General features: G+C 45.8%; 1 protein-coding gene across 1 annotated transcript; it reads left to right on the forward strand.

The window, feature by feature from the left end:
• Positions 1–760: 760 nt before the first annotated feature.
• Positions 761–27926, forward strand: LOC144797908 (vomeronasal type-2 receptor 26-like). The gene is made up of 4 exons (XM_078668709.1): positions 761–787; positions 20487–20610; positions 21042–21377; positions 27367–27926. The coding sequence occupies exons 1-4, from the start codon at positions 761–763 to the stop codon at positions 27924–27926; spliced, it is 1047 nt and encodes a 348-aa protein (XP_078524835.1).

The following is a 27926-nucleotide window of genomic DNA, read 5'->3' on the forward strand; positions in this document are numbered from 1 at the left end:
TATATTCCTGTTATCAGTTTCCCTTTTTTAGTTTGTTCTTCAGTTTCCCTGTAACTGCTATGGGGCTTTTTATGAGGGAGAAAAAAAGGAGGGGGGAGTGCTCAAAGTGGTGGAAAAAGTTGTACTTGAAATAAAACATAAGGCAGAAAGAAAAACAAATGCAATTTCTTTTCTTTTCTTTCCCTGTCGAGAGACAAGGGCCCTTTTTAATTGGGGAGAGGACTCCTTTTTACAACGCGCTGCCTTGACCCACTACCCGGCCTTCTCCCTTGTACCAAGTGTCAAGTACTGCCCTGTGCCGCAACTCTCCAGAGTTGCGGCGGCTCCTGCGCTACCTCCGGGGACCACCACTCTTCGGACCAAACGGCGGGAATCTCCCTGGCTTCAGCATCTTTGGTGATGGTGTTGTCCTCTGCAATGCCTCTGCTGTTGGTTTCCTTCTTGGCTGCTACGTTTCAAACGGTAACATCTTTAACGGTGTTTGCCTCCTTGTCAGCATCTCCCTCCTTGTCGGCCCTCTCCTCAACGGTGTCCTCCTCCTTGCGAGCATTCTCTTCCTGGTTGTCCCTCATCTGTGTTTCCTTCTCCTTTTCCCCGTCCTCTCCTATGTCTGATTTGCCCTTGTGTATCACACCTTTGCTGCGTGGTTGGTCCGACCGCTGTATTGCGGTGTCTCCGCCCTATTGGATTGAACTATAGTACTTTTTTATTGTCTGCTTCTTTTCCCAGCCCTCCTGATCGTCATCAGGTCTCCTGAAGCATGGAAACCACAGAAGCGGCACGGGAGGTAAGTCAAGGGTTCCAGGGGAAGACTGTGGTGTTTTCTCACAGGGAATCCATGATGTCACTCACAAATTCGAAGGTCAGGAACCCCATAAAGGAGTCTGTCTCTGCAGAAGACCATTGATTGACAGCCCAGGCAGCAAATTCCAAAAAACCAACTTGATCCTCGGTCTCAGCCAATGCTGAGATAGCTACCTGGTATACTGCATCCGTGTTGGTAGATTCAGGAGTTAATGATCCATGTACAGATGCACATCTCTCCTCTTGAAGGAGTGGCTCAAAGCTTGCATAGTGGGAAAGCCACAAACCCAAGGGACATCTTTGAAAATTGGTAGTTAAAGGACTCATCAGCAGATCCATGTCCATGGGAGCAGGTGTGTGCAAAGCTATGCAAGGATCTAGTGCCCATTTGAAGGGGCAATAGTGGCAGTGTAACAGGTTGTAAGCAGTGAAATCAGGCAGGTCAGAATGTTAGCGACTAATCAAGGTCTAGTTCTTGAAGCAACACGATAGCCAAGTATTGAAGCATACACTCACTACACTGTCGGAGCGGTGGTAGCTCCAGGTGTGGCTTGCAAATGAAACATCCATTGCGGTGAAGCAAAAATAGAACCAAAAAACATCAAGTGAGGAATAACAGCAGCAGGAATCTTCCAACACACTACAAAAAAGAGAATGAATGAAAGCAGATTTTAGTCTGAAGATAGTTTGAAAAGAACAAACTAAGCCAGAACTTATGATCTGAAAGAAATGCGCAAGACCGACAGTGATAGATGCTCTAAAAATTCAACAAACTAATTCACCAAGGTAGGATTGTGTTTAACAGTGCTGTATGTAGGAAGGTAGGATCCTTTTGCATGGTTACCCCCACTTTTTGCCTGGTGCTATGCTGGTTCTGACTAGTCTGACTGGGATCCTGCTAATCAGGACCCCAGTCTCTCTGCTTTTTCTCCTAAATGGTAATGGTAAGTACTTAGGGGGAAACATTCATTACAACACAGTCATTACATCACACTCCTTTTACAATGTAACTGTTACAATGCAGCTGCCTTTATATCGCATGCCATTACATCGCATGCCATTACAATGCATGTCACCACAACGCATGCTATTATAACACATGCCAATAGAATGCATTATAAGGTAAGTAATGGAGGTTTTTTAGTTTTAGCGTGGGTATGGGTTTTGGTGTAGATGGGAATAGTAATTTTTACCCCTACACTATCCAACACTTTCCCTACTGTTGCACTCACTGGAGTGGGAATTGCAATTTTTACCCCCACACTATTCAACAATTACCAACTGTTGCACTCACTGGAGTGGGAATAGTAATGTTTACCCCTACACTATCCAACACTTACCCTACTGTTGCCCTAAAAGTATTATGTGTTGTAATGGTATGCGTGGTAATGGAAAGCGTTGTAATTGTAGTTTCTAAAAATGCATTGTAAGGCATGCATTGCGAAATCATGCAATGTAATGGCAGTTGCGATGTAAAAACTGCGTTGTAAAAACATGCATTGTAATTGTGTGAGCTGTAACGTCATATATTCGTACTTAGGTACATCCCAGATTGGATACTAGGGTACCCTTATAAGTCCCTAGTATATGGTACTAAGGTACTCAGGGCATAGGTACTCCAGAGTTTCCCAATAGGCTGAAGCATGTATTATTCCACCTATGGGAGACCATTTAAACTATCTCTAGAGTTCTGACATTCCAGCCTTTTAAGCTTGTGATAGCACCACTTACAAAAGATATAGGTTTACTTTTATCTAGGTTACTGCATTTAAAATCTATAAGTCACCCCTACAGCAGGCCTTTTCAATCCTGAAGACAGGGTGCTTTTTTCTCAGTGTGATAGGTGCCCCTGCATGAGCAGGACACCCCTACCACCTTTGGAGTCATTTTTCACGGTTTGTAAGTGAGAAAGCCACATAACATACACAGGGGCACCGTGCCATTATTTGATGCCCATCTTGAAACTGGCTATAATGAACTCTGTTTTGTTTAGTACCACACATGTTGAAATCATATCCCATACCATGAACTGTGTGGGAGGTATGATTCCAAGCACTGTAAAGGCCCTCCGTTAGGTTCTCAGTGCTCCCGGGTACCAGTCTGCCAGACCCGAACAGCAAACTATGGCTCCTGCCGACCAGAGACAAGATTCTACCCTCCTGGTGCTGAGCCAAGCTCGAGCAGAGGAAGGCAGAACAATAGGCATCCTGTCACGGGGAGGTGTGACCACCTCCCAGACAGGGTTTAGTGTATTGGGGTAAGGTGGGAGCACTTGCCAGCCCCACATAGTCTGCGCGCAGGGTACATTTGGTGTACTCCATGCACAGTCATGTTCAAACCAGTTCAGGGAGCCGTTGGCTCCTGCTCTAGCACAAAACTGGACAAAGGACAGGGGAGTATACTCCCCCTTGTCCAGCCCCTCCTTAAGGAGGGATCCCTGTATCATCCCAACCCTTTCCTTATTGTACTTAAGGACTCATCTGTAATTCAAAAAACACTTCAACTTCAACCGTTTGGGCATTCTGGACTTCGCTCCGGGTATCAAGGCTGCAATCGGGAAGACTCCTGCTGCTTTTGATCTCTTAGCCCTGCTGGTCTACTGCAACATCTGTGCCTGTGCTCCATACAGGAACCCGTCCAGGGCCTGTGGACATCCAAGACACCTGAAGGAATCTCCATTGAAGTGAAGGAGTCACTTCTCTGCATCTACAGCCACTGCAACTAAGCTGACCGGTCTACTGATCCTGGGCTCCTACGGACTCTGGAAGGCTCAGTAACACAGGTGGTGTAAGGTAAGGTAAGGTACATTTTATTATGCATGATTAATTAAAACTATTGCATACACTAAATACATGTTAAAATCTGGCTCATTGCTCAAATACAGCAACACAGATGGTTGTCCTTAACATCCCTTAAGACTTGCCCCATCCTCTCACCAAGATCAAGGCAAGTATCCCTTATCAGAGCTGCAGGAAACGAACCCCTGTGCTCTGCGACAATGTGCAGTTGCAAAGGCTTATTGGCTTCCTTCCACCAAGATCTTCGGGCTCCAAGTAGCCCCACCCTCAAGCATCTCCGTGATCAAGATCTTTGTCCTCACAGTATCACTTGCACCATGGGCCTGCATCTTTTGTGAGCTCCTCGAGGTCCTCTGTGAATCCAGTGCCTCTGGCCTGTGGGTCCTCTTGGAGGTCACTTTTGAATTCTTTTGGGCTCCCCAGATCACGCAGGGCCTGCCCTGACTCCCCTGCTAGTGGTGAGTCTCCTGGACCTTGCTGGTCCCGACATTGCACCTTCTTCTACTTCCACATTGTTTGCAGTTGCCAAGGTTTGTTGGTGCTGGCGCTGGACACTACCCCTCAACTCTCAACATTTGACATGGGACAGCTCGGGTATGGCACCTGGTCTTGCACACTGTTGTCTGGTTCACACAGCTGCGGTCCAAGGTCACCGTCAACTCTTTTACATCACCCAACATCGTTGGGTATTTATCTTCTGTGCCTCCCGTTCATGTAAAAGTGGCATAGACTCCTTCCCCTCTGCTTTCAGGTACTTTTCAACTTGAATCCACCTTTGAGTTCCACTGGACATTTTCACCTTCTCCAGCAGTGGCACTTTCCTGAAGTCCTCTATTATGTTCAACAGCGGTTTCTGATGCCACTTCACAGCTATTCATCTGGCTCCCCTGGGGCAGGTATCCAGGTTCCTAAGGTACCCATGGATGGGGTGGCTCTCCACCCTTCTGTCTTCCATGGGGTTTCTTCAGGGTCCACTGGGAAAGGTCTTTCTTCTTTAAAAGTGCAACTGCGACTTACACGCTGATTTGTACGGAGAACGCAGTCATGTTCTCACACTGCACACAACCTCCTTGGGGCTCCTAGATACTCACTGTGGGTTGTTCCTTGGGCTCCTGCATTTCTATGTCCTCTGGCTACTGTCTTGACTCGAGTCGTGGTTCACATACCACTATTTTAGTATATGGTCTGATCCCCTCCCGGTGACCACTGTGTATCCTGTGCTACATACCTGTTTCTATTGCAAAGTATTGTGTGTATTGTGTATATCTCCAGCTAGGAGGTATCTAAGTGTGTTTTAATAAATACATATTTTTGTAACTACACTGTGTGGTTCTTTTTCATTTAATCTACTACTATCAGATTATATGCTGGTGAAACAAGCTGCTCTATACTCCTTCCGGAATAAGCCTGAAGGCTGCTGTCCACAGCTACCACGAAGAGAGCTTTCTAAGGTTCTCTAAGACCACCAAAATCACAATAAGGTTTGTCTGGATCAGTGCAAGGTGTCCACTTTCACAGGTGTACATCATATACTGAGCCAGCCTCTCACACTGCATCTTGCTGAATATTCTTGTAGCCTGTAATTTGAAAGCCTCTCAGGCAGATATGAGAGCCACTTCCTTTTAAAACAATTGTGATTTGAATCTGCTTAGCTTATTAAAGTCTGCCTTCAAAGTTGGAATGGAAGGCCACAACAGGCTATCGACAAGTCCTTGCGTAGTGGGGGGGGGGGGGTTGAGATCTAATAAAACATGATCTTCCTACACACATTCCACAACAATGTTTCTTGCTAAGCATTAAATAACTGCCATGTGAAAGGACAGTAATAAGTAGAAATATTGCAGAAGTTGGTATTCCTTTAACAAAACAAGCCAAATTCACTACTGAAGCATTACACGTGCTGTGCAAAGTAATGTGCTTGGAAACGTGTGAATGACAGACAGAAGAGTCACATTCTTTTCCAGTAAAGAATACGTCTTTGACATGCGTTCACAACAACAGGAAAAGGAGAGTGACCATAAATCATGAATGAAGCTGCCTTCCAGGGGCTCATATCAACAGACTGGCAAATGTTTCATGCAGGATGTGAATTGTGAAATGTTGAAATAGGTAAAGATATTACCCTGCATATTACCCAGACAGCAGAAGGTGTGAAAAATAGTTGTTGTTTTAACTTTTCCAAATGCAACATTTTATAGGTTGATTTTTTATTACCATCAATTCTTATGTGCGTGTTAAACTGAAAGTAAAAAACAAGCTACTGGAATTCAGAAAACGCAAAGGTACGCGCCCATTCTTAAGGATTCAAAGTGCCCAGCTAAACTGCATAATAGATCTAAGCTTAGTCTGCCCATGATACAATGTTGACATGTCACTTTGCATAATATTAGTAACAGATGACACAATAGGCTAGATGTAGGTGGGCTAATACCAGTCCGTAACGGCCGAAAATTGGTAAATTTCCTGTTACTGACCGGTATTTAGCCCTTTGCGATGTAGGAGGCTGGATTTAAGGATTCAGTAATTTACCGATTCGTTATTTTAAGGAATTGGTAAAATACCAATTCCTTAATTTAGGGAAATGGTAAATTACTGAATCCTTAAAGCCTATCAAGTGAGTGCATTTTTGGTTTAAGGATTCGTTATTCACCACCAACTACAAGTTGGTGGTAAATAACGAATACTTTAAAAAAAGCAATTTTGTGCTTTTTAAAAGGTTCCATGTGGCAGACATAAGTTCAAGTTCAAGTTCGGGCATTTATAAAGCGCACTATTCACCCAGAGGGTCTTAAGGCGCTTGGGAATGTGAAAAATTATTTGTCGAATAGCCAGGTTTTGAGTTCTTTTCTGAAGGAGATGTGGTTTTGGGTAAGGCGGAGGTGAGTGGGGAGTGAGTTCCAGGTCTTGGCTGCCAGGAAGGAGAAGGATCTTCCTCCCATGGTGGATTTCCGGAATCGCGGGACTGCGGCGAGGGCTTGATTGGACGATCTAAGTTGGCGGGTGGGTTTGTAGAAGGATAGTCGAGTGTTGAGGCATTCGGGTCCTAAATTGTAGAGGGCCTTGTGTGTGTGGGTGAGAAGACGGAATGTAATTCTTTTGTTGACGGGAAGCCAGTGGAGGTCTTTTAGGTGTCCGGTGATGTGATCTTGGCGAGGGATGTCTAATATGAGTCTCGCTGATGCGTTTTGGATGCGTTGGAGTTTTTTCTGTAATTTTGCTGTGATTCCGGCGTATAATGTATTACCATAATCCAGACGACTTGTGACCAGTGCGTGGGTGACGGTCTTTCTTGTCTCGAGGGGGATCCAGCGGAAGACCTTTTTGAGAATGCGAAGTACGTTGAAGCAGGAGGTAGAGACTGCGTTGACTTGTCTGGACATCGAGAGAGATGAGTCTAGGATGAAGCCAAGGTTACGTGCATGGTCTGTGGGTGTGGGTGCTGTGCCCAGAGCGGAAGGCCACCAAGAGTCGTTCCAGGCAGAGGGGGAAGATCCGAGTATGAGCACCTCCGTTTTGTCTGAGTTGAGTTTTAGGCGGCTGTGTTTCATCCATTCTGCTACTTCTTTCATGCCTTCGTGCAGATTGGTTTTGGCGGTGTTGGGGTCTTTGGTGAGGGATAGGATCAGCTGGGTGTCGTCAGCGTATGAGATGATGTTAAGGTTGTGTTGGCGCGCGATGGATGCGAGTGGGCTCATGTAGACGTTAAAGAGGGTGGGACTGAGTGAGGATCCTTGTGGGACTCCACAGATGACTTCAGTGGCCTCTGAGTTGAGTGGGGGAAGTCGGACTCTTTGAGTTCTCCCGGCGAGGAATTAGATGATCCAGTCCAGGGCTTTGCCTTGAATGCCGATGTTGTTGAGGTGTTGTATGAGGGTGCTGTGGCAGACTGTGTCGAAAGCGGCTGAGAGGTCGAGTAGAATGAGGGCCACTGTTTCTCCGTTGTCCAGTAGAGTTCGGATGTCGTCAGTTGCTGCGATGAGGGCGGTTTCGGTGCTGTGTTTGGCCCAAAATCCGGACTGAGAGGGGTCGAGGGAGTTGTTGGATTCAAGGAAGGCGGCGAGCTGGCTGTTGACGGCTTTCTCAATGACTTTGGCCGGGAATGGGAGGAGGGATATGGGTCGGTAGTTTTTAAGTTCAGAGGGGTCTGCTGTGGGTTTCTTCAAAAGGGCGTTGAGTTCAGCATGTTTCCAGCTTTCTGGGAAGGTGGCAGAATTGAGCGAGCAGTTGATGACATCACGGAGATGGGGTGCGATGATGGAGTCGGCTTTGTTGAAGATGTGGTGGGGGCAGGGGTCAGTTGGCGAGCCAGAGTGGATTGAGTTCATTAGGCGGATGGTGTATTCAGTGGTGATTGCGTTCCAGGCGCTAAGGATGTTAGTTGGTGGAGTAGGATCAGAGGGGGGTGGGGAGTGTTGATCGCTGGAAGTATTCTCGAAGCTGTTGTGGATGTCGGCAATTTTGTTATAGAAGAAGGAGGATAACGCATCGCAGAGTTCTTGGGAGGGAGTGATGTCGTTAGATGCTTGGGTGGGGTTGGTGAATTCTTTGACGATGTTGAAAAGTTCCTTGCTATTATGTGAGTTGTTGTCGAGACGCTCCTTGAAAGCTGATTTCTTGGTTGAGCGGATCAGTTGGTGGTGTTTGCGGGTGGCTGCCTTGAGGGTGGCCATGTTATCATTGGTTGGGTTTTTTCTCCATGTTTTCTCCAGGGTGCGGCATAGCTTCTTGGATTTTTTTAGGTCATCATTGAACCAGGGGGCCTTTTTGCTGGCAGTTTTGAACTGGTGCTTTTTCACGGGTGCTAGTTCGTCAGCACTGTGGGTGATCCATTGCTTGAGATTGGTGGCCGCTTGGTTAGGGTCCAATGAGAAGGTGGGAGGGTTTTGGTTGAGTGAAGCGAGGAGTTGGTCGGCGGTGATTTTGTTCCAGTTTCTCCGAGGAATAGGTTGTGGGCGGTTGTGGGTCAGGGTGGTTTTGTAGCTGAAGTGTACACAGCTGTGGTCCGTCCAATGGAGAGCTGTGGTGCGGTCGAAGGAGATGTGCTTGCTGGAGGTGAAGATAGGGTCGAGCGTGTGTCCGGCTATATGGGTGGGGGTATCAACAAGTTGTTTGAGTCCGAGGTTGTTCAGGTTGTCCAGAAGGGTGGTGGTGTTGCTGTCGTGTTTGTTTTCAAGGTGGTAGTTGAAGTCTCCTAAAAGAATGTAGTTCTCGGAGGCGAGGGCATGTGGGGTGATGAATTCTGTGAAGTAGTCGCTGAATTGAGTGCGGGTACCTGGAGGCCTGTAGATGAGGGTGCCTCTAAGTGTGGTCCTAGGGTCGGTGTGGATCTGAAAGTGGAGATGTTCGGCGGTTGTAAGATTTTCGTCGGAGCTAGTCGTGATTTTGATAGTGTTCCTGTGAATGATGGCGATGCCTCCTCCTGTCTGAATGGTGCGGTCTTTACGGATAATCTTGTAAGCGTCCGGTATGGCTGTGGCGATGTCGGGTGCTGAAGATGTGTTCATCCATGTTTCTGTGAGGAAGGCGATGTCCGGTGACACAGTGTCGAGTAGGTCCCAGAGTTCAGTTGCGTGTCTGTGGACCGAGCGGGTGTTAAGCAGGATGCATTTCAGGCGGTCAGAGTCGGTGCTTTGTACAGAGAGAGTGGATTTGGTGATGGACCTGGAGCAAAAGAACTTGCAGGAGAGGCAGGCGAAAGGGCCGTGGGTACGTCCAGGGGTGGCAGCAATGAGGTGTGCGTCCGGGGTTGAGGGCGTGGAGAGTTGCGGCATCATATGTGACTCTAGTGGGTAGGGAGCGGCGGGGACCAGGGGGACAGGCGCTGGGCGCGGTCCAGGCGCGGACGGGCGTAGACGGGCTTACCTTTGGCGCACCTTCGGCGCGCATAGGGCGCGTCCGCTGCGCGTGAACGCTGCGTGCAAAAGCAGCTGTCATATGTGGATGGTGGAAGGGGAGGGGCGAGGGAGGGTCAGCTGGGAATGCGGGAGCGGGGTAGAGACTCGGGCAGGGCGACACAAACAACAATATCAACAACAAAATGGCCGGCAGCGCGAAACGGAGCAGGCAGCCAAAGTAATGCAAAATGTGCAGAAAAAACTCAATGAAAAGGCAGTCAAGGCAACACAGCGACGGCACAGTGGTACAAGCAGCTAATTAGCAGGCGAGGTGGTTCAGCGCTATATGGGACAGCAATTAAAAACGATCCTGCTATGTGACTAAAATAAATAAATAATAGCGATGTTTCCAATTAAGGCGGTCTTGCAATGCGAGATGATTAAATAAATATCAGCGATGTAGTCAATTAAAGCGGTCCTGCTATGTGAGTGAAATAAATAATTAACAGTGATGTTATCAATTAAAGCGGTCCTGCAATGCTAGATAATGAAATAAATGGCAGCGATGTTTTCAATTAAAGCGGTCCTGTAATGCGAGTTGAGTTAATGATAGCGATGTGTACAATCAGCTGAGCAGAGCAACGATACCAGGCTGTGAGGGTAGGCAGGTCGGGGAGTAGCGTGGAGGAGCGACCGCGTCTGTGGAACACATACATGCCCTTATGTGAGCCACATGTGCACACATGCACGATTCAGGGGTGCAATAGGGTGTCAATGTGACACCCTGCAACCCTTGAATATGCTCCCCCTATTACCGATTCGGTAGTTACCGAATCAGTAATAGTGAATGGCTTCCCATTCATTCCTATGGGCCTCCAGGCCCATAGGAATGAATGGGAAGGTATTCCTTATTACCGATTCGGTAAATACCGAATCGGTAATAACGAATATAACCGAATCAGTAAAATTAACCGATTTTTTTACCTACATTCTATTTACCGATTCTTAAATACCGAATCAGTAAAATTCGGTATTTAGGAATCGGTAAATAGAAATTACCTACATCTAACCCATTGTTATTTAAAATATAAATGTGAGAAGACAGCGTGTTAATACTATTATGAACAACAGCAAGCACGTTGTCCAAATGATCTTGATCAATTTGTCTTAAACATTCAGCAGCTTCGATTTGTGACAATTTACAAATGTCATATGTAGCATAGATAACACTTTTAGATGCAGACACCTTGCTGCATGTTTAATTGCAACACAAATGATTTTTTTTTAAATTACACTGTCCAACAGACTACTACATGAAAAATCCAAAAGAAGTTGATCCCCTGATGGTGGATCAGTATAAATGACGTCAGCTGCTTAAGACGCAGTAGTAAGAACATTACTGCTTGTTGCAGACTCATTCTCCCCATTCCCACAGCCAGGGAGTACCAGCTTTTGTGGTGCTCACTAGCTGCAAAGGAATATCCTGTGTAGTAGCACAGACACCTCATAGCCCACTATTTAGAATCAGCCACATGGTATAATTTGACAAGTTCAATGGAGACAAAGCATTTGTCTTTAGACCCAGGAAGCGGTGGCAGGATCACAGTCATTCACAAAATCGGTAAATTTTACTGATTCGGTAATATTCGTTATTACCGATTCGGTATTTACCGAATCAGTAATAGTGAATGGCTTCCCATTCATTCCTATGGGCCTCCAGGCCCATAGGAATGAATGGGAAGGTATTCCTTATTACCGATTCGGTAAATACCGAATCGGTAATAACAAATATTACCGAATCAGTAAAATTTACCGATTTTTTTACCTGCATTCTATTTACCGATTCTTAAATGCCGAATCAGTAAAATTCGGTAGTTAGGAATCGGTAAATACAAATTACCTACATCTAGCCCATTGTTATTTAACATATAAATGTGAGAAGACAGCGTGTTAATACTATTATGAACAACAGCAAGCACTTTGTCCAAATGATCTTGATCAATTTGTCTTAAACATGCAGCAGCTTCGATTTGTGACAATTTACAAATGTCATATGTAGCATAGATAACACTTTTAGATGCAGGCACCTTGCTGCATGTTTAATTGCAACACAAATGATTTTTTTCAAATTACACTGTCCAACAGACTACTACATGAAAAATCCAAAAGAGTTTGATCCCCTGACGGTGGATCAGTATAAATGACGTCAGCTGCTTAAGACGCAGTAGTAAGAACATTACTGCTTGTTGCAGACTCATTCTCCCCATTCCCACAGCCAGGGAGTACCTGCTTTTGTGGTGCTCACTAGCTGCAAAGGAATATCCTGTGTAGTAGCACAGACACCTCATAGCCCACTATTTAGAATCAGCCACATGGTATAATTTGACATGTTCAATGGAGAAAAAGCATTTGTCTTTAGACCCAGGAAGCGGTGGCAGGATCACAGTCATTGTGCCGTAGATCACAAGGACAAGTACTGGTGCTTGGTATGATGGCCCAAATTTAATTTTATAAGGCACCTCTTCTAGAATGCGATACCCAAATTTCAGAATCCAACTGGAATATTCTGATTTCACGTTGGTACTCAAAGAAGAAGATTAGTTCAAATGTTTGCTGGAGTTGGCATCACAGAACTTTTGTAGATCCTGTAATGCTGTAAGAAAGAACAACGATTATCTGCATCACCGGTTGCGGCAGCCAACATCATTTTTGGACCGTCAAGTTCTAGAACAAACCTCTTAATGCCAAAAAGCACTTCGCATGGGTTCCTCCCACCCAGAGATCATCTAGGGAGGTTATTTAGAGCCCTCTGAGCCCCACAGAGATGATGAATTCAACTATGCCCTGTGCCCAATACTGTAGCTGTTAAGGACTGCTTTAAGTCCCAGTTAATTCTTTCCACAACAGAATTGCCATTGGGCACATACGGAAAAATATTAATTTACCCATACACCCAGGGATACATGCTTGCCATACCACGGTAGTCAAACTAGCTTGGCTGATGAGAGGTGATACCTTGAAATCTGTCCCTAGATGCTTGTTTCTTTCCAGGGAGAACCTGAATTGACGGTGAAGGCTATAATGTTCCCATATGAAGCAGGGTCAAGACTGATTTGCAAATGGCTGGGTCTAAACTGGAATGACATGGTGGGCAAATCATTTTTATTTAGGCCCAGATGTCTGTACTGGAACTAAATGTTTGACATTGTTTCAGCATTCAGTCCATCAATTATTCCTTTAGCATTTGTCACCTTAAGTGGGAAGGGTATGCCCAGATATGGGTCCCTTGCTCACCATGTCACTGGAGTCAAGTTAGCCTGGAGGATGAAAGGTGATACCCTGAGTCTCTATATGCTTGCTTACGGTCCAGGAAGGACCTGGCCTGGCAGTTCAGGCTGGACTGTTTCCATCAGGAGGAGGGTCAAGACTGATTTGCATATGGCTGGATCTAAACTGGAATGGAATGGTGTGTAAAACAACAATAGATTCAGGCCCAGATCTCTGAACTGGGGTGAATGTTAGACATTGTTTCAGCATTCCATCCATCAACTGTTCTTTTTCCATAGAATCACGGTACACTTTTGACACAATAGTCGAGCTATGGTCTGAGTGGAAGGCACGGCATGCGTGTGCACAAACAGACTTGCAGTTCATGCATTAGCCGAATGATGTGGCCAAACCCATAGGAATCAAGAGCAAGGATCAACTGCAACTAAAATAAATTTGAATGCCGGGACTGAAATCCGTGGACTACAGTGATACAAATAAATGCAGCCAAAGGCTGGATAGAGATCAATAGGTGTATCTGTGATGGAAGAGCCATTTTGGAAGCAATATTCTCTTGACAAGTTTCACAACACAGGACATATTTTCATGGCCTGTTGATTTATGCCTTGCCACTAATAACATTGCTGTAACAGCAAAATAGTGGCTGCCACACCAAGCAAATCTTCATTCTTGGTTGGGAATCAAACAATCACCCACCTCAGGAATTGTCAAAAAAGCAGTATTTTGTTCATTCAAGTGATAAGAATATTTAAAAGAACAACCCTTAGGTAAAGGGTTGCAATCTTTTATTGCATTAACGGCAGCCAAGATATCACTATCTATCTTTGTTTTAGGATGAGTAATCACAGCAACAGTAGCTGTGGCAACTGCAGATTTGGCTGCTTCATCAGCTAAAGATTCCTATGGGGTGTGCTACCACACGCAGATTACTCAATGTATGTATTACCTGAGTCCTGGGAAACCGGTCTTTGAGATCTTACACCTTAATCCAAAGCATTTTATGTGTTATTGTGTTAGCTTTAGAATCTTTAAATCCATTCTGCTGCCAATAATGTAGATTGTCATTAAAGGACTGTACACAGAAATACCAATCGCACACTATAAGTGTGGGGAATTCAGGATCCGCATGTTCATGTGTAAGAAGTAAAGATTTCAGTTAAGCCAACTGCGCAGTGCAGTCACTCATTGCCTCTGTACACGTTATTTGAGGGTGTCATTCACTTTTCACCATAACACCAATAACAGTATTGCATGCCACTGAGTATTGCTGCTTAGAGCCTATAGCAGGTTAAGCTGAGCCATTAGTGTAAATAATATATTTATACTGATCAAGAGGCAAAAACAGAAGAGGGCTTGGTATAAACATGTTTGTACTGCAGAAATTCTTGTGTCTGTAAAGACGGGTCGAAGACTAATTTTACATCGACAGCTGTTGCAGGATGTTGCCGTCTGTATCCATCTAGGATTAAGGGCTTTAGCATTTGGAAAACTAGGCTTTGTGACAGCCTCTAAGGCCAGCACAAGAGTAATGACAATGATGTGTTTCACTTGTGTAAGTAGCTGATCTTTAAGGATAGCCATCTGCACTGCAGTCAGTAATTTTAAAGTGAATGCAAAACGCGTCTCTGCATTGGAATATAAATGCGATTTATAAGCAATAGGTACTGGTTAACCTTCATTAAAAGTGATGTATGTAAATCTAGTTGCACCTTGCAAACTATGGATGATCGGGTTTGTGGTATTGACACATGTGTACATTACATGTTTCCAGCAAATCAGATTGCAAAGATCTGAGTGTATCTGTGTGTTTCAATGTCCAACATGTAGTGGAAAAATCAGGGCTTATTAAATCATGAAGTTGTTTAATGTCTTCTCCATAACCTGGTATGTATGTTCTGAAAGAAATTTTAACAGGGACTGTAAGTTTTTACAGCATGTTTGGAGGTTACCGTTGTGCACATTTCTCCAAAATGTGCGGGGAAATGCTCTTTTCCTCATTTGTAAGTTCATATCCTAGAAAAGGGCACTCAGGAAAGCTGTATTCGATTTTTTGAAGTTGTATTTATAGCCAATTTCAGAAAATCCCAATATTATGGGATCTAATTTGGCCAGGTGAAGATTCAATTTGCAGTCTGTTTGGTAGATATCATCTATGTAGGACAGTGTATCAGGGTCAGTTTCTAGGAGAATCGACATAATGGGTGCAGCAAATAGACCTGGGCTACTGTTATAGCCCATTGGGAGTTGTTCATATTGCATTTGAAAACCAAGTGTGCTAAAAGTAGCACAATCTCAGCTTTCAGGTGCTAGATTGTGGCTGAAACAACAATTGGAAATGTCCAAATAATTTTTTATTTATTATGGACTACATTGTTATTCAATGCCATACTATGTGTGTTTTGTACTTCAAATTTACATGTATGAGTGTTTAAATGTCTGTAGTCAAAGACAATGCAATATGAATGGTCAGGTTTTACAACAGGAAAAAGATTATTTATCTGAGAAACACAGGGTCCAAATACCCCCGAGACGTCTAATTGAGAAAGTTTTTCTTTAGCGGGTGTCTTAGCATCTTCTTTTATATGATATTGCAGTTGCACTTGCAGGCTGTACCCTAAAGGTATAACATGATAAGGAGAATCTTTATCCCAGCCATCATGATTGCGATAGAGTGCAGGTGTTAGTGCAAGAGCTCTCTCTTCTACATCAGCTTGTTTGACTTGTTACAGGAAAAGAGTAGAAAAGGAAGGAAGTATAACATCCTCTCCTTGGAGAGATGTGAACACAAATGGTGGGGGCCAATCAACCTCCACCAAGAGGATGTCATAGGAAAAAGTCACATTTTACCAGAATATTACTTTAATGGTGCATTGTACGCCACCTTCTATTTAAATATATAAATTATGCAATCTGCCTGAAGGGGCTGTATGTCTATTCACAGTTTCAACTGTAGCAAAAGAATCCGTTTCTCTCACTGCCAGAAACTCCTGGAGATTCTGGCATACTATGGTGACTGCTTCCACAATGTCAAGGATAGTCACCACCCAACTCTTGTTCAGGAAGAGGGTTTTCTGTGTCTGTGGCATATTTAGTGGTTACAGTTGCAACTTTTCTTTTCTGAAACAGGTCCCTATATTGAGGAGGTCTAGCCTACTTCTTAACAAACTCATGGGCTGGCTTGGCTTCCTTGTCCATACTAGGTTTGCCAAGAGGTGGTTTGGCAGGTCTGGTTCCCAAATGATTGCGTCCTAAGGATATATATACATCAGCAATAATTATAGGCAACTAGTATTTTCGGTCTGCTGGTGCAAATGCTGCGAGCCCCTGGCGTATAGCCAGATATATTGCTTCACCTTTAACATTAGACAAAATAATTGCAGACACAATTAGAAAATTCCCTATTAGTTAAATACCCAAATCCAGGGCAGCAGCTGCTCCTTGTTTGTTTGGTATCTCTTTGAGTACTTCAAAGAAGTGATGTGGCAGATAGTCTAGACTCTGCCAAAATTGTCTCAATTCTCCAGTAGTGGTAACCATCCCATTGGGTAAGCACAAGTCAAAATCCTGTGCTTATCTTGTGACAGAGTAAGGGGAAACACAGCTTCGAGTTGATCACATGTTTGGGTGACCCAAAATGGAATTTCCTCACAATTAGTGTTTTTTTTGCCAATAACTGAATGAACAATTACAGGACTTGGGGTCAGCACTACAGATGTCTGTATAAGGCAACCAGACTAGTATATAAATCTTGTGTTTGGTCAAGATTTTGATTAGTCATATCAGGGTAAAGTGTATAACCTGCAAATAAATACCAGACAAGCATTGTTGGCACCTTGTTGCAGATATACTGCTCAGGAACAGGATTATGCGCGGACCCATAAAACATCAGCATGTAGGGACTGAGTCACCATACCCAATCAGTAACTACCCCATCAATAACTATGGACCCGAATCTGACTAACTTATAGCGCCCCGCTTACCCTCCTAACCATTCCAGAGAGACAAGTGATTTGGCACACCCAGACACAATACTCCCGACCATCTCAGGGATTGCAGGAGCAGGTCAGCCCCCTCATTCATGTACTCTTACTTGTTCAAAATAAATAGAAAAGAGACATGAAGGAAGCTTACAATATTTATTTAAACTATATGCAATAGCTGCACCACAATTAAAAAGTATACGCAGGTCAGTAATGTCATTAGCATGGTTAAAATACCATATACAAGAAAAAGTTCTGTCATATTAGCTGACGGATTTGCCTAAACCCACCCTCCCTATGAAGCTACATAATTATAGATTATAGATCTCTGGGTTTAGTGGTGGACCCCATACCTTTGCATACACAGATAGTTATTCTACATCTCAGCCGTTATCACCATCTCATCTCAGGACCTTTGTTCTGTGTGCAAGTTTTCTGCTTAGTGAAAAAACAGAAAAGCACATCCCGGGCTATATGAGAAAACATTGCTTTATTATGTGTAGATGCTAGTGTCTGACCAACAAGGAGCAGTTTTGTTCGACCTTGACTAAGCTGTTCAGACTAAAATCAAGGAAAAGTGAAAAATATAAAGCATGTGCTGACTATGTAAGAAAAAACAATGTGGCACAAAAAACAAGTGTGATATTTGGTAATGTGTACAAAGCAAAAGCGACCTACAACATGCATAGTTAGGCTAACATAGGGCAAACAACAACGGGCTATATAGAAAACACATGACATGCGCTGGATCCTCTCTCTCCTCATCCTCTGTTTGTGCTCTCTCCTCCTCATTGTCATTCCCTTTATCCTTTTCTGAGGTTGCCTGCCACCTCTACACTTCCTCAATGGCTCTGAGAGCTGCCTGGAGATCCAGCTTGGTAACCCTTTTGTCTGCTTCCAGTGCCTTCTTTTGCAGAGTTTCAGTAGGTCAGCCCTGCTTAGATTTTCAAAGTTGCATGGCTCCATCTCAATGGTGCAAAAAGGAAGTGTGGGAACTTAAATTCAGAAAAGGGAGAAAATAGCCAATGGAAAAAATAAAGAAGAACTTTAAAAAGGGTCACTTTAATGTTAAATTATTTGTCTCGGATAAGTGGTGCAGGCCCAATGGTAGCATTTAATGTATAGGCCCTGAGTATATGGTATACTCTGTGCAAGGGACTTACATGTAAATTAAATATACCATATTTACTATATTCTCCTTTTACATACCCTACCAGAAATTACAGGACATGAATTATTACTTCAGCCATTATTACTGGATGCAGCAATACTATGTCTGCAACTGGTGACCAATCCTTCCAGTTGTAACTTTGTGTCTGTTGGAATGAAGTGGATTGCCAGTGCAGTTTGTCTGATTTCCATCTGTAATTCTCCAGTCCATGGAGCCCTAAGAGAATCAACTTGTGATCCACTACTAATACAGGGACCCAAATATTACACATACCCCCCGGTATTTTTACAGGTGTGGTATTAGCTGACCTGATGGTCTGGATAATTAATAGGCCCAATATTCTACATAAGTAATAATCTCTACCCTATGCTAACACATCCAAACAACCTCTATTTGTATTGGGACCTTTTACATATTAAATTAATGAGCATTAAGACATGACTTTACTTTCCTGTTTACTACTCACACTATCTGACCCATACATGTATGAGTTAGTGTCATCAGAACTATTTTGACTCACTGGTTTCAATTCCCACTTTTCAAAAGCATGTATTTCATTTCTCTCACCTGCTTTCATCGGATTGACTAAAGCCTCCTTTGGTTAATGTTTCTGGTGTTAAACTATATCTGTATGTATGTATGTATGTATGTATGCATGTTTGTTTGTATTTGTATTTGTATTACAGCTCTGTACAGTGTGAAAGAAAAAGATAATGTCCACAAGGAATTGGAGAGGTATCTGGAATCTGATACCAGAGGTGGACTGCTTCTGCATTGTGATGTGGTGTTCTCCAAAGAGGTGCATCTTGAGCTTTTTTCTGAATTGGAGCATGGTGGGAACAGTTCTGATAAAGGCAAGAATTGAATTCAAGAAAAAACGTAAGTGTATATAAAGAAAAGGCCTGCTGCCTTTCGCTACCTTTATTCACTGCCTCCAGTCTGATGGTGTCCTAACTGCAGGTATTTCAAGAGCCACTAGATGTGATGAGCTTTTCAAACAGATATCCAAGATTACTGGTCAGGAATGGGTTTATATATGATTGTATCTCTTCTGTCTCTGGATGAGGTGTGCTGCAAAGGGTAGTATACACTTAAATGAAGCCAATGTAGTGAGTGGGATAACTGGAACAAGTTGTTGCCACCATCCAGATGGGAGAGGTATGAGGGTTTGAACAGCAGTTGTGAAGTAGGTTTCTTGTAGGAACAGATTCATATTCATTAGTAGAAAGAACTGGCACCAGGCCTTCTTTGTTTTCTTGGCACTTTGTTCCTTCAGGATAAAGATGGTGTCAAGAGTGACACCAAGTGGCGTGGCATTTTGAAAAAGTTGGGGTTTGAATCTGTACAGGTCCAAACCATTGAACCAGGTTATAACTAGTTGCTGCTCATGGTTCCTGGCATGTAAGAGGAATTTTTGTCTGAGTGAAGGTGAGCTTCACATAGTTGATCGACATCCAGGTATCAATGAGGTGCAGACAGTATTTGAGGTGTGGGATAGCTGAAGGGGAAGAAACTTCAAAGTAGAGCCATTTATCAATGGAATATCGATGAATATGTATGCTATTTTCAAGGGGCTCTATCTGCATGTTGAAAATAATGGTTGGCATGATGAAAACCTGATGGAAATCTTCTGGGACTTGAAGGTGCCCATGTAAATAAACTGGTCTGGAATGGATAGGTAAGATGAGAAGCGCTGAGGAATGTTTCCAGTGAATTCCAATCAAGACTACAGGGTGTGGAGGAAGCTGGGATGGTCAACTGTCAAAATTGCTCAAAGGTCCAGCAAAAGGAGGCAGGGGCATCATATATGATGTGTAAGGTAGCCGTCCACATGCTGCAGTGTGATCAGATGCTTGACTGGTATCATGAAGAATTGGATGGTGCTGTTGTGAGTTTGGAGTTGTGTAATCTATTTTTAGCAATCTTTTAGATGATGGTAAATGAGTGATGGGCCAGTATCTGGCAAGGTCATCAGAGTCTAGTTTAGGTTTCATCAATATTGGAAAAACTGGCCAGTTTTTAGGCTTTTGGGACGATGCCTTGCATGAGGAAGGCATAGGGAATGGTCAATATGAGTGATAGAGCTTTTACTAAAAGGGCTTTGATGAAGAACATGGGTAAGACATCATTTTCCTATGATGTGGATTTGAGGAAATTCAGTATTTCTCAAGATCTGCGGTAGATAAGGCCTTGAATGATGCCTATTATGTGATTCTGCCTGAAGGGCTGGGTCTAAGAGAAGAAGCATGCCTGCGGTTGTAGATGTGCCTATGGATCTTATGTATGTTCATTTGGGGGATGCAGCTAAATCTGAAAGTAATTCTCTAAATTAATCAGCCTGCCCGATTATAGATGGCTCATCCTTTCATCAACGAGATGGCTTGCACATGAGTACATTTTGAAATGAAAATCCTTCCCACTAGTTCCTTATATCTTGTCTACAAATGCATTTTTTGTAAGATATGAAAGAGTGAACTAATTTCCCAATTTTCCAAAGATTTCAGCTTTATAAATTTTATGCAGCATGTGCTACTCTCTAAAAAGGACTGGATTTGTATGCAAATGTTTTGGGATCATTTGTGAGTAACAATCACCTTTTTTTTACACTCAGATCCCTATCTCAGTCTGTAGTCCCAGTTGCCTCTCTGGATTTTGGAAAGCTGCTATAGAAGGAGAGCCTAGCTGCTGCTTCCAATGTGTCCCATGTCCGTTTGGAGAAACATCTAACCAAACAGGTGAGTGGATTGGCACTAGCCGAATTTACAGTGATCAAATAAACCCCTCTAGTACCTCTAGCGGACTTCTTTCTTCTTCCCCATGCTTGCTCAAAAGGTTTCACAGTAACTGTGGACAGGAAACCATCTATTGATTATGTATATAAGGTCCCCCAACATATAAGACCCAACCTGTGATTTCCAAATTTTCAAGTTATTTCTTGCACTAGATTATGTATGGGACTCAGATTGCAAGAACCTGCTTTCGAGTTACATCAGTAAGGCCTGCTGATCTGCCTTATTATTGGGGTTGATCTTGTAAGCTGTTACCTATCCTCAAGTAGAGGCAACAAATGGCTCTTGGAATATCAGTCCTTATTTATGAATGGCTTGATGCAGCAATGGCATCATAGTTTTTAATCATATTTAACATGGTGCTGGTTTTGTTTCAGATTCACTTGGGTGCTCCAGCTGTCCATGGGACATGTGGCCTAATGAAAGACAAGATCAGTGCATCCCTAAAAACATTGATTTCTTATCCTATGAAGACACTTTGGGACTCATCTTAACAGTCTTCAGTATTACCCTCTCCATTGTTTCTTCTGCCGTCTTGGCACTGTTCAACAGATATCGTGACACACCAGTTGTCAAAGCCAACAACCGATTTCTCAGCTACATTCTCCTCCTGGCACTTTCCCTATGCTTTCTCTCTTCATTGGCTTTCTTGGGATTTCCCAGTCATGAGAAGTGCCTTGTTCGTCAAGCTGCTTTTGGAATCATCTTTTCCAATCCAATCCAAAAATTCTTTATTTCGGCCACATGGGCCATAAAAGAAGCAATAAAATACAATACAGATAAAAGGCAATATGTACAATAAAAACCCAACTGAACCTGCAGTCTTTTTGGGAAGCGTGGTAGAGGAAATTTAGCCAGACATTTTCTTTCTTATTATCCATGCTGCCATTAAGAATTTGGAGACCGCAAACACAATGTGGCCCTGGGTATTAGTTTTCAGCACCCTGTAGGCTTGTGAGTAGTTGTTGAAGCCCAAGTTTCGACATAAAGGGGCTAGCCAACGCCTCCTCGGGCTCCAGTAAGCTTGGCAACAAAACATTATGTGCAAGTCATCTTCTTCCCTAACTTTACAGCATGGGCAAAGCTTGTCGCCCCCTAGCGACCACTTATGAGTAAAGACTTTAGTAGGGAGCGTACCAAACCTCCATTGCAGGAAGAGTTTCCTCGCCAGAAGGGGATGAATAAAATCCATAAAAAGTTCGAAAAGATAGGAATTTTTGGATGCAATAAAACGATCCGTCAGGGTGCCACTATCATGTGCGCTATCCATGTCAGCAAGGGTTTTATTCTTGTAGAGCTGTGCCAGGGTTTTGCGTGGGATCCTTCTACAGGCCTGAGCAGGGTCATCCCAGAGGTCTGGCAAGTTCAGGCTGGAACACTCCGATTTGATGAGCGCCAGCCAAGGGATCTTGCCGTTAACATCCAGCCTCAGGACATGTATGAGGTCCTGTCTGTAGTGGTGCAGCTCCTCAGTTGACCATAGCCGGTGCCAATACTTCACCGGCTTCGACCGTAGATCCTCTACGATTGACGGGAGGCCCAGGTCAAGTCTGAGGGGGAGGAGTGGTGTACCTTGCGGGAGAGCAAGAAGACGTCGAAGGAAACAATTTTCCACCCCTGCCATGGCCTTCCCAGCTTTGTGGCCCCACAGCTCACTGCCATACAAGGCAGCTGCCTTCGCCTGGGTCCTGTACATTTCCAGAGCCGGGCTAACAGGCTTAAAGGTGGACTTGTTGGATACCCTCAGGAGTGCGCCCGATATCTGAGAGAGTTTCAGCCTAGATCTTGCCACCTGGGAATCCCAAGTCAGATTTTCTTGGAGTGAGACCCCCAGGTATGTAAAGGTAGAAACCCTTTCCAGGCAGGTTCCCCCCAGTTTTGGATTGGGTCTGGTCCTGGCCGGTGGGTTGAAGATCATGAACTTAGTTTTCTCCGTGTTCACCTCCAACCCATGCTGTCTACAGAAGTGGCCAAAACCATCCACTATCCTCTGGATCCCCATAGGAGATTTGGAAAGAAGGAGGGTGTCATCGGCAAACATAATTGCCGGAACCCTCCTTCCTGCCAAAACCGGGGCATCGTTGTCCCCGACAGCGTCAAGATGTTCAATGACGCTGTTGATGTACAGACAGAAAAGTGTCGGAGCCAAAACACAGCCCTGTCTGACACCTCGGCGGACCGGGAATTTCCCCGAGGGCCTGCCATTCCTCCCACACCTCACTACCGCAAAGTTGTTCTCATGCAGTCTGATGATGATACCAAGGAGATGGGGGGGAACTCCCAGCTTCTGCAATACCTCCCATAACTTCCCCCTCGGGACGAGGTCAAAGGCTGACCTCAGGTCCACGAAGACCATGTACAATCGACCTCCCTCTAGCGTTACCGTCTTCCAGTACAAAAGAAGGAGGCGAAAGATTTGGTCCATGGTCGACGTGTTCTTTCTGAAGCCAGCCTGTAAAGGGCTCAGGATGTTATTGGCCTCGACCCAATCTAGGAGATGATCCAGAATGAGACGCGCAAAGATCTTTTGGGGCACATCTATAAGGCTTATAGGCCTGTAATTGGAAGGGAGCAGAGTGGAGCCCTTCTTGTGGATGGGCACAATCTCTGCCCCCAACCACGACCCAGGGATCGCCATACCTCCAAGGATGGCATTAAATAGAACAAGAAGGTATGGGCCCCAGATGTCCGGATGGTGCCTAAATAGATCCCCGGGTAACCTGTCCAGGCCTGGCGCCTTCCCCACTGCTAGACGTTCTATAGCAAGCTCCACTTCCCCCAGGGAAAGTTCCATTCCGAGCTCCCTGGTACCCAAAGGCAGATGCAGCTCCGCGGCCGAACAGGAACTGGCGTCTAGGTAGAGAGCCCCAAAATGGGACTCCCATACTTCAGGGGCTATATTAGGCTCAATTGCTTTGGATAGTTCCCCTGACCCATTGTTAACAAGGGCCCAGAATTGCCGGGGGTCCCTGGATTTAAGGGCATCGTGGAGGTCATGCCAGTGCTTCCAGTCCCACTCGGCCCTTGCAGCCGCCAGCACTGATTTATGGTTGTTCCTTAGGTCACGCACTTTGGCCTTGTCTAACCCCTCCTTTATGGCTGCAATAAGGTCAGATTTTGCTGCCCTGCAGTCTGGGGTGTACCAGGTGGGGAGGGGGGTCCTTTTCTTTCGAATTGGGACCTCCGGATGAAATACCTCGGCCAAGTCCCTCACTAAGACCTGGTGGACGTTTCCCAGTTTCTCACAATAATCAGCAGTTCTTGGTTCGTTCAGGAGAGCCTCCACCTCCATAAGGCTTGGTAGCGCCAGCTCATATAGTTTCTTAATGGACTCTTCCGACCTCACAAGCTTTCCCCACTTGACTCGGCGCCTGTTTGTGGTCAAAAGTAAGTCCCCCATTTCAGCCCCTTGACCAGCTGGGGATGGGTCCGTCAGGGGCGATGGGCACACAATATTTAAGCAAAGGGCGTTGTGGTCGCTGTCTGACCTCTTAATAACCCTAAAATCCAACACTTTAGGCCAAAGTGAAATGTCCACCATAATATAGTCCAGCCTCGACTCATGGCCCCTCCTGTTGAAAGTGCACACCGGGGGGGTGTCGGAAGGAGTACGACCATTACACGCCCTCAGCGCGCTATTCAAGGTAAGGGACAGGAGTTGCAAGGCTAGAGGGGACCAGGCTTTAGGGTGGGGAGAAGAAGAGGGTGGAACCCCCCAATGGTCGTCCTCAGCCGTAAGAGCACCATCAAGTAGGCCTTCCAGGGGCTCGAAGTGGCAATTGAAGTCTCCTCCAAGTACCACCTTGTAGTCTCCCGGAAGTTGGCCCAGGAAGGAAGCCAGATCATTTAAGGTGGGTGATTCACTCGGCGGGGCAACCGGGCGCGAGTAAACGTTGACAATGGCCCACGGAGTTTTGCCAGGCCAAGTGAGCCTCACACACTGGATGTCCTGCGAACCCGTACATACTTGCTCCGCCTGACACCCAATGTGACTCGCAATCCAGATTGCCAGACCACCAGATGGCCTCCCCCTCCCAGCCCATTTAGCAGGGATTTCAAATATTTCAAACCCTCTCTTAACATGAGCGGCCCTCGCCCAGGTCTCCTGAAGAAGAAGGATATCAGATCCACCTACCAGGGAGTCCCAGTCAGGAGAGCCCTCCTTGTTCGCAATTCCTGCCACGTTCCAGGAGAGAATTCTCAATCCTGGGTCAAGTGGCAGGCTGCCCTGGTCTCCAACATGAGAATGCGCGGTAGCCATGGGGAAACCGACATCTATGGCCCCAGTTCCGGTGACAGCGGCGGCAGCACAGGGAGCCTGCTCTGCCGTCCCTGTTTGCAGATTATGGACTGGCCCGATATCCAGAGGGGGACTCAACTGGCACAAATTGTCAGTTGTATCAGGCCCGCGCTCATTAACAGCCTGGGGCCGGGTTAGTTCCAACAAAGGGGTCACCCCCGAACCCACAGGGCCTTGCACCACATCCCCCCTATTCTCAGGGCGAGACAAGATTGGCCTAGTTTGTGGTCAATCGACCTGATCCAGACAGGAAAACCTATTATGATGTGTGAAGTTTGCCTGCACAGTTGATAGGGGAGGCCTTGATCTATAGCGTGAGCCATCTACTGCAAAGCCCACCCTAGTCCATCCCTTCTCACTCTCTCCCACCGTGTTGCTACCACTAGGATAGAAGTAAGAAAGGGGTACGAGTTCTATTGCGGACTTGTCAGGCCTTACAAGCCAGTTGCAGATGTAGTTTGCAACATGTGGGCTCCTAAAGCTTAGGACAATGCAGTCCCCTGACCTGTTCTTTTTGGTCGGGCCGATCCACGGGATCCTCCTTACCATCAGAACCTCACCCTTCAAGTTTGGGGGCAGCGGTCTGTTGATGTTGAGCCAGCTTACAACCTTGTTGCGTAGGGAGTCTTGTGACTCCCTACCACCACCCGCTAGCTCAGGAACTCCCACCATGATTGCCGTATATGGAACGGCTTCTGGCGGCAGATTGACCACCCTACGTCTGTCTGGGGGAGGAACACCACCATCACTTGGGGCATTTTTTGAACCCATTGTTACCCCTGTCTGCGAGGCAGGCCGCGGCACAGGGGGTGGCTTAGATCTCCTAGGAGCCGGAACAGGGGGACCAGGTACTAGTGGTAGCAAAGTGAGCGTCTGGGGGATAGACGCACCATTTGCACTAGGCACTACCCTGCTACAAGCCTGGGGTAATGTGGAAAGAGGTAAGCTATCCCCTATTAATTCCCTGGTGGTTACAGGAACGTTAGAAGCTACGCCAAGGCTACTCCTAGCGAAGACATTTTCCCGGGACTGGAGTAGGTTCTCTATAGCCTCTAATCTAGCTATGATGGGGGTTAACAAGTTCTTAATAATAGCTGCGAGGGAATTAATTACTACATCAGAAGTATTTGAGGATGACCCACCTAAGATAAATGGGCCTGCCGCCACTGGTGATAACACAGGAGTTGGCGAGGCCCCAAGATCCAACCCAGACCCAGATGAAGTGAGCTCGGGGGAGGCCGAAATATCAGTACTATCTCCGAGGGTTGATGCAGGTGCAACAAATCTTGCCCTTTTTGCACTCTCTATTTCAGCAGGCCTTTTCCTTTTTATGGGCTGAGACACACCACTATCTGCAAGGACTATTGGCAGGGCCGGTTGGCCTGCTTCCAGCGTGTTTATGCCCATATTGTCCAAGACAGCAGAGTGGTCGGCAACCCCCGATGACCCTGGGGAGACCCGATCCCTCTGTGTAACCGGAGTTCTTAACTGCCGGAGCACCGACTCAATAGTCTGATCGATACTATCCAGCAGAGACATGTGGGTAGCGTCCGTGGTAATTGGTGTACTGACATCATTAGAGGCAGATTCTCCAAGTTCCAGGAACACACTTTCAGGTTCCATCTCATGGTGAGAGTCCGTGGATGAGTGGCACTTGCTGATTTGAGAGCATGCCTTGGGGAAAAATTTTTCCAGGGTGCTTGCGCCATGTTGCACCGACTTGCTCCTTAATGCTCTGGATGCCATGGTGAGATGGGTGTGGGACAACTTAGCGTGGATGTTAGAGGGGCGGCCCGGTCCGGTCTCTGCCGGCCTCTAACGGCCTAGAACGGCCCGCTCTTTGCCCGGTCTTCGCCCCGGTGACCGCCCCGCGCGCGTCCCGCTGCGCGTGTGAGGCGATTCTCCTAAGTATAACAGGGGGGCGTGGCACTGGGAGGGGGCGCGAGGCGCGGCGGGAAGAGGAACCAGCTGGCGCTGCCAGATGGACTGCTGGTCCTCGCAGTCCCGCTCGCCTCCGCCTCTCACCTCCGCTGCGGCCGGTCGGTCCAGACAAGAGAAATCCCCGTGGTAAGAGCGCCCAATCAGTCCTGGTGCAAGGGAAACAGGCAAACAGTTCAGACTCCTTGCGCGAGCGGCACCCGCGAAGCGGGGGCCGCGAGGAGTAAAGTACAGCTTCAGGCAGGGGGGCGTGGCACTGGGAGGGGGCGCGAGGCGCGGCGGGAAGAGGAACCAGCTGGCGCTGCCAGATGGACTGCTGGTCCTCGCAGTCCCGCTCGCCTCCGCCTCTCACCTCCGCTGCGGCCGGTCGGTCCAGACAAGAGAAATCCCCGTGGTAAGAGCGCCCAATCAGTCCTGGTGCAAGGGAAACAGGCAAACAGTTCAGACTCCTTCCAATAATTCTCTTTGTGTCTCATGTGTTCTTGCAAAAACCATCATCGTGGTCATCGCCTTTAAGGCCATTAATCCCAACAATAGGTTAAAGAGATGGGTTGGACCTTGGTTGTCTTATCTGGTTGTCATTATCTGCACACTTATTCAGATTTTCCAAAGCATTGTATGGCTGGTAATCTCGCCACCTTATTCTCAATTTAATATCTACACTCAGCCTGGACAGATAATTGTTGAATGCAATGAGGGTTCTACTATTGCGTTTTGGTGCATGCTCGGCTATCTTGGGTTATTGGCCTCCATCAGTTTCATAGTAGCCTTCCTTTCCAGAAAACTGCCTGACAGCTTCAACGAAGCCAAATTCATCACATTCAGTATGCTTGCTTTTCTCAGTGTATGGCTCTCTTTTATTCCAGCCTATCTGAGCACCAAGGGTAAGTATATGGTGGCCATGGAGATCTTTGCAATATTATCATCTAGCTCAGCACTACTCTTTTGCATATTTTTCCCAAAGTGTTACATCATAATTCTAAGGCCTGAGATGAATACCAAGGAATTTTTAAGGGGCCGGTGA

The sequence above is a fragment of the Lissotriton helveticus genome, chromosome 12 (genome assembly GCF_964261635.1).
Source record: "Lissotriton helveticus chromosome 12, aLisHel1.1, whole genome shotgun sequence".
Taxonomy (NCBI): Eukaryota; Metazoa; Chordata; class Amphibia; order Caudata; family Salamandridae; genus Lissotriton; species Lissotriton helveticus.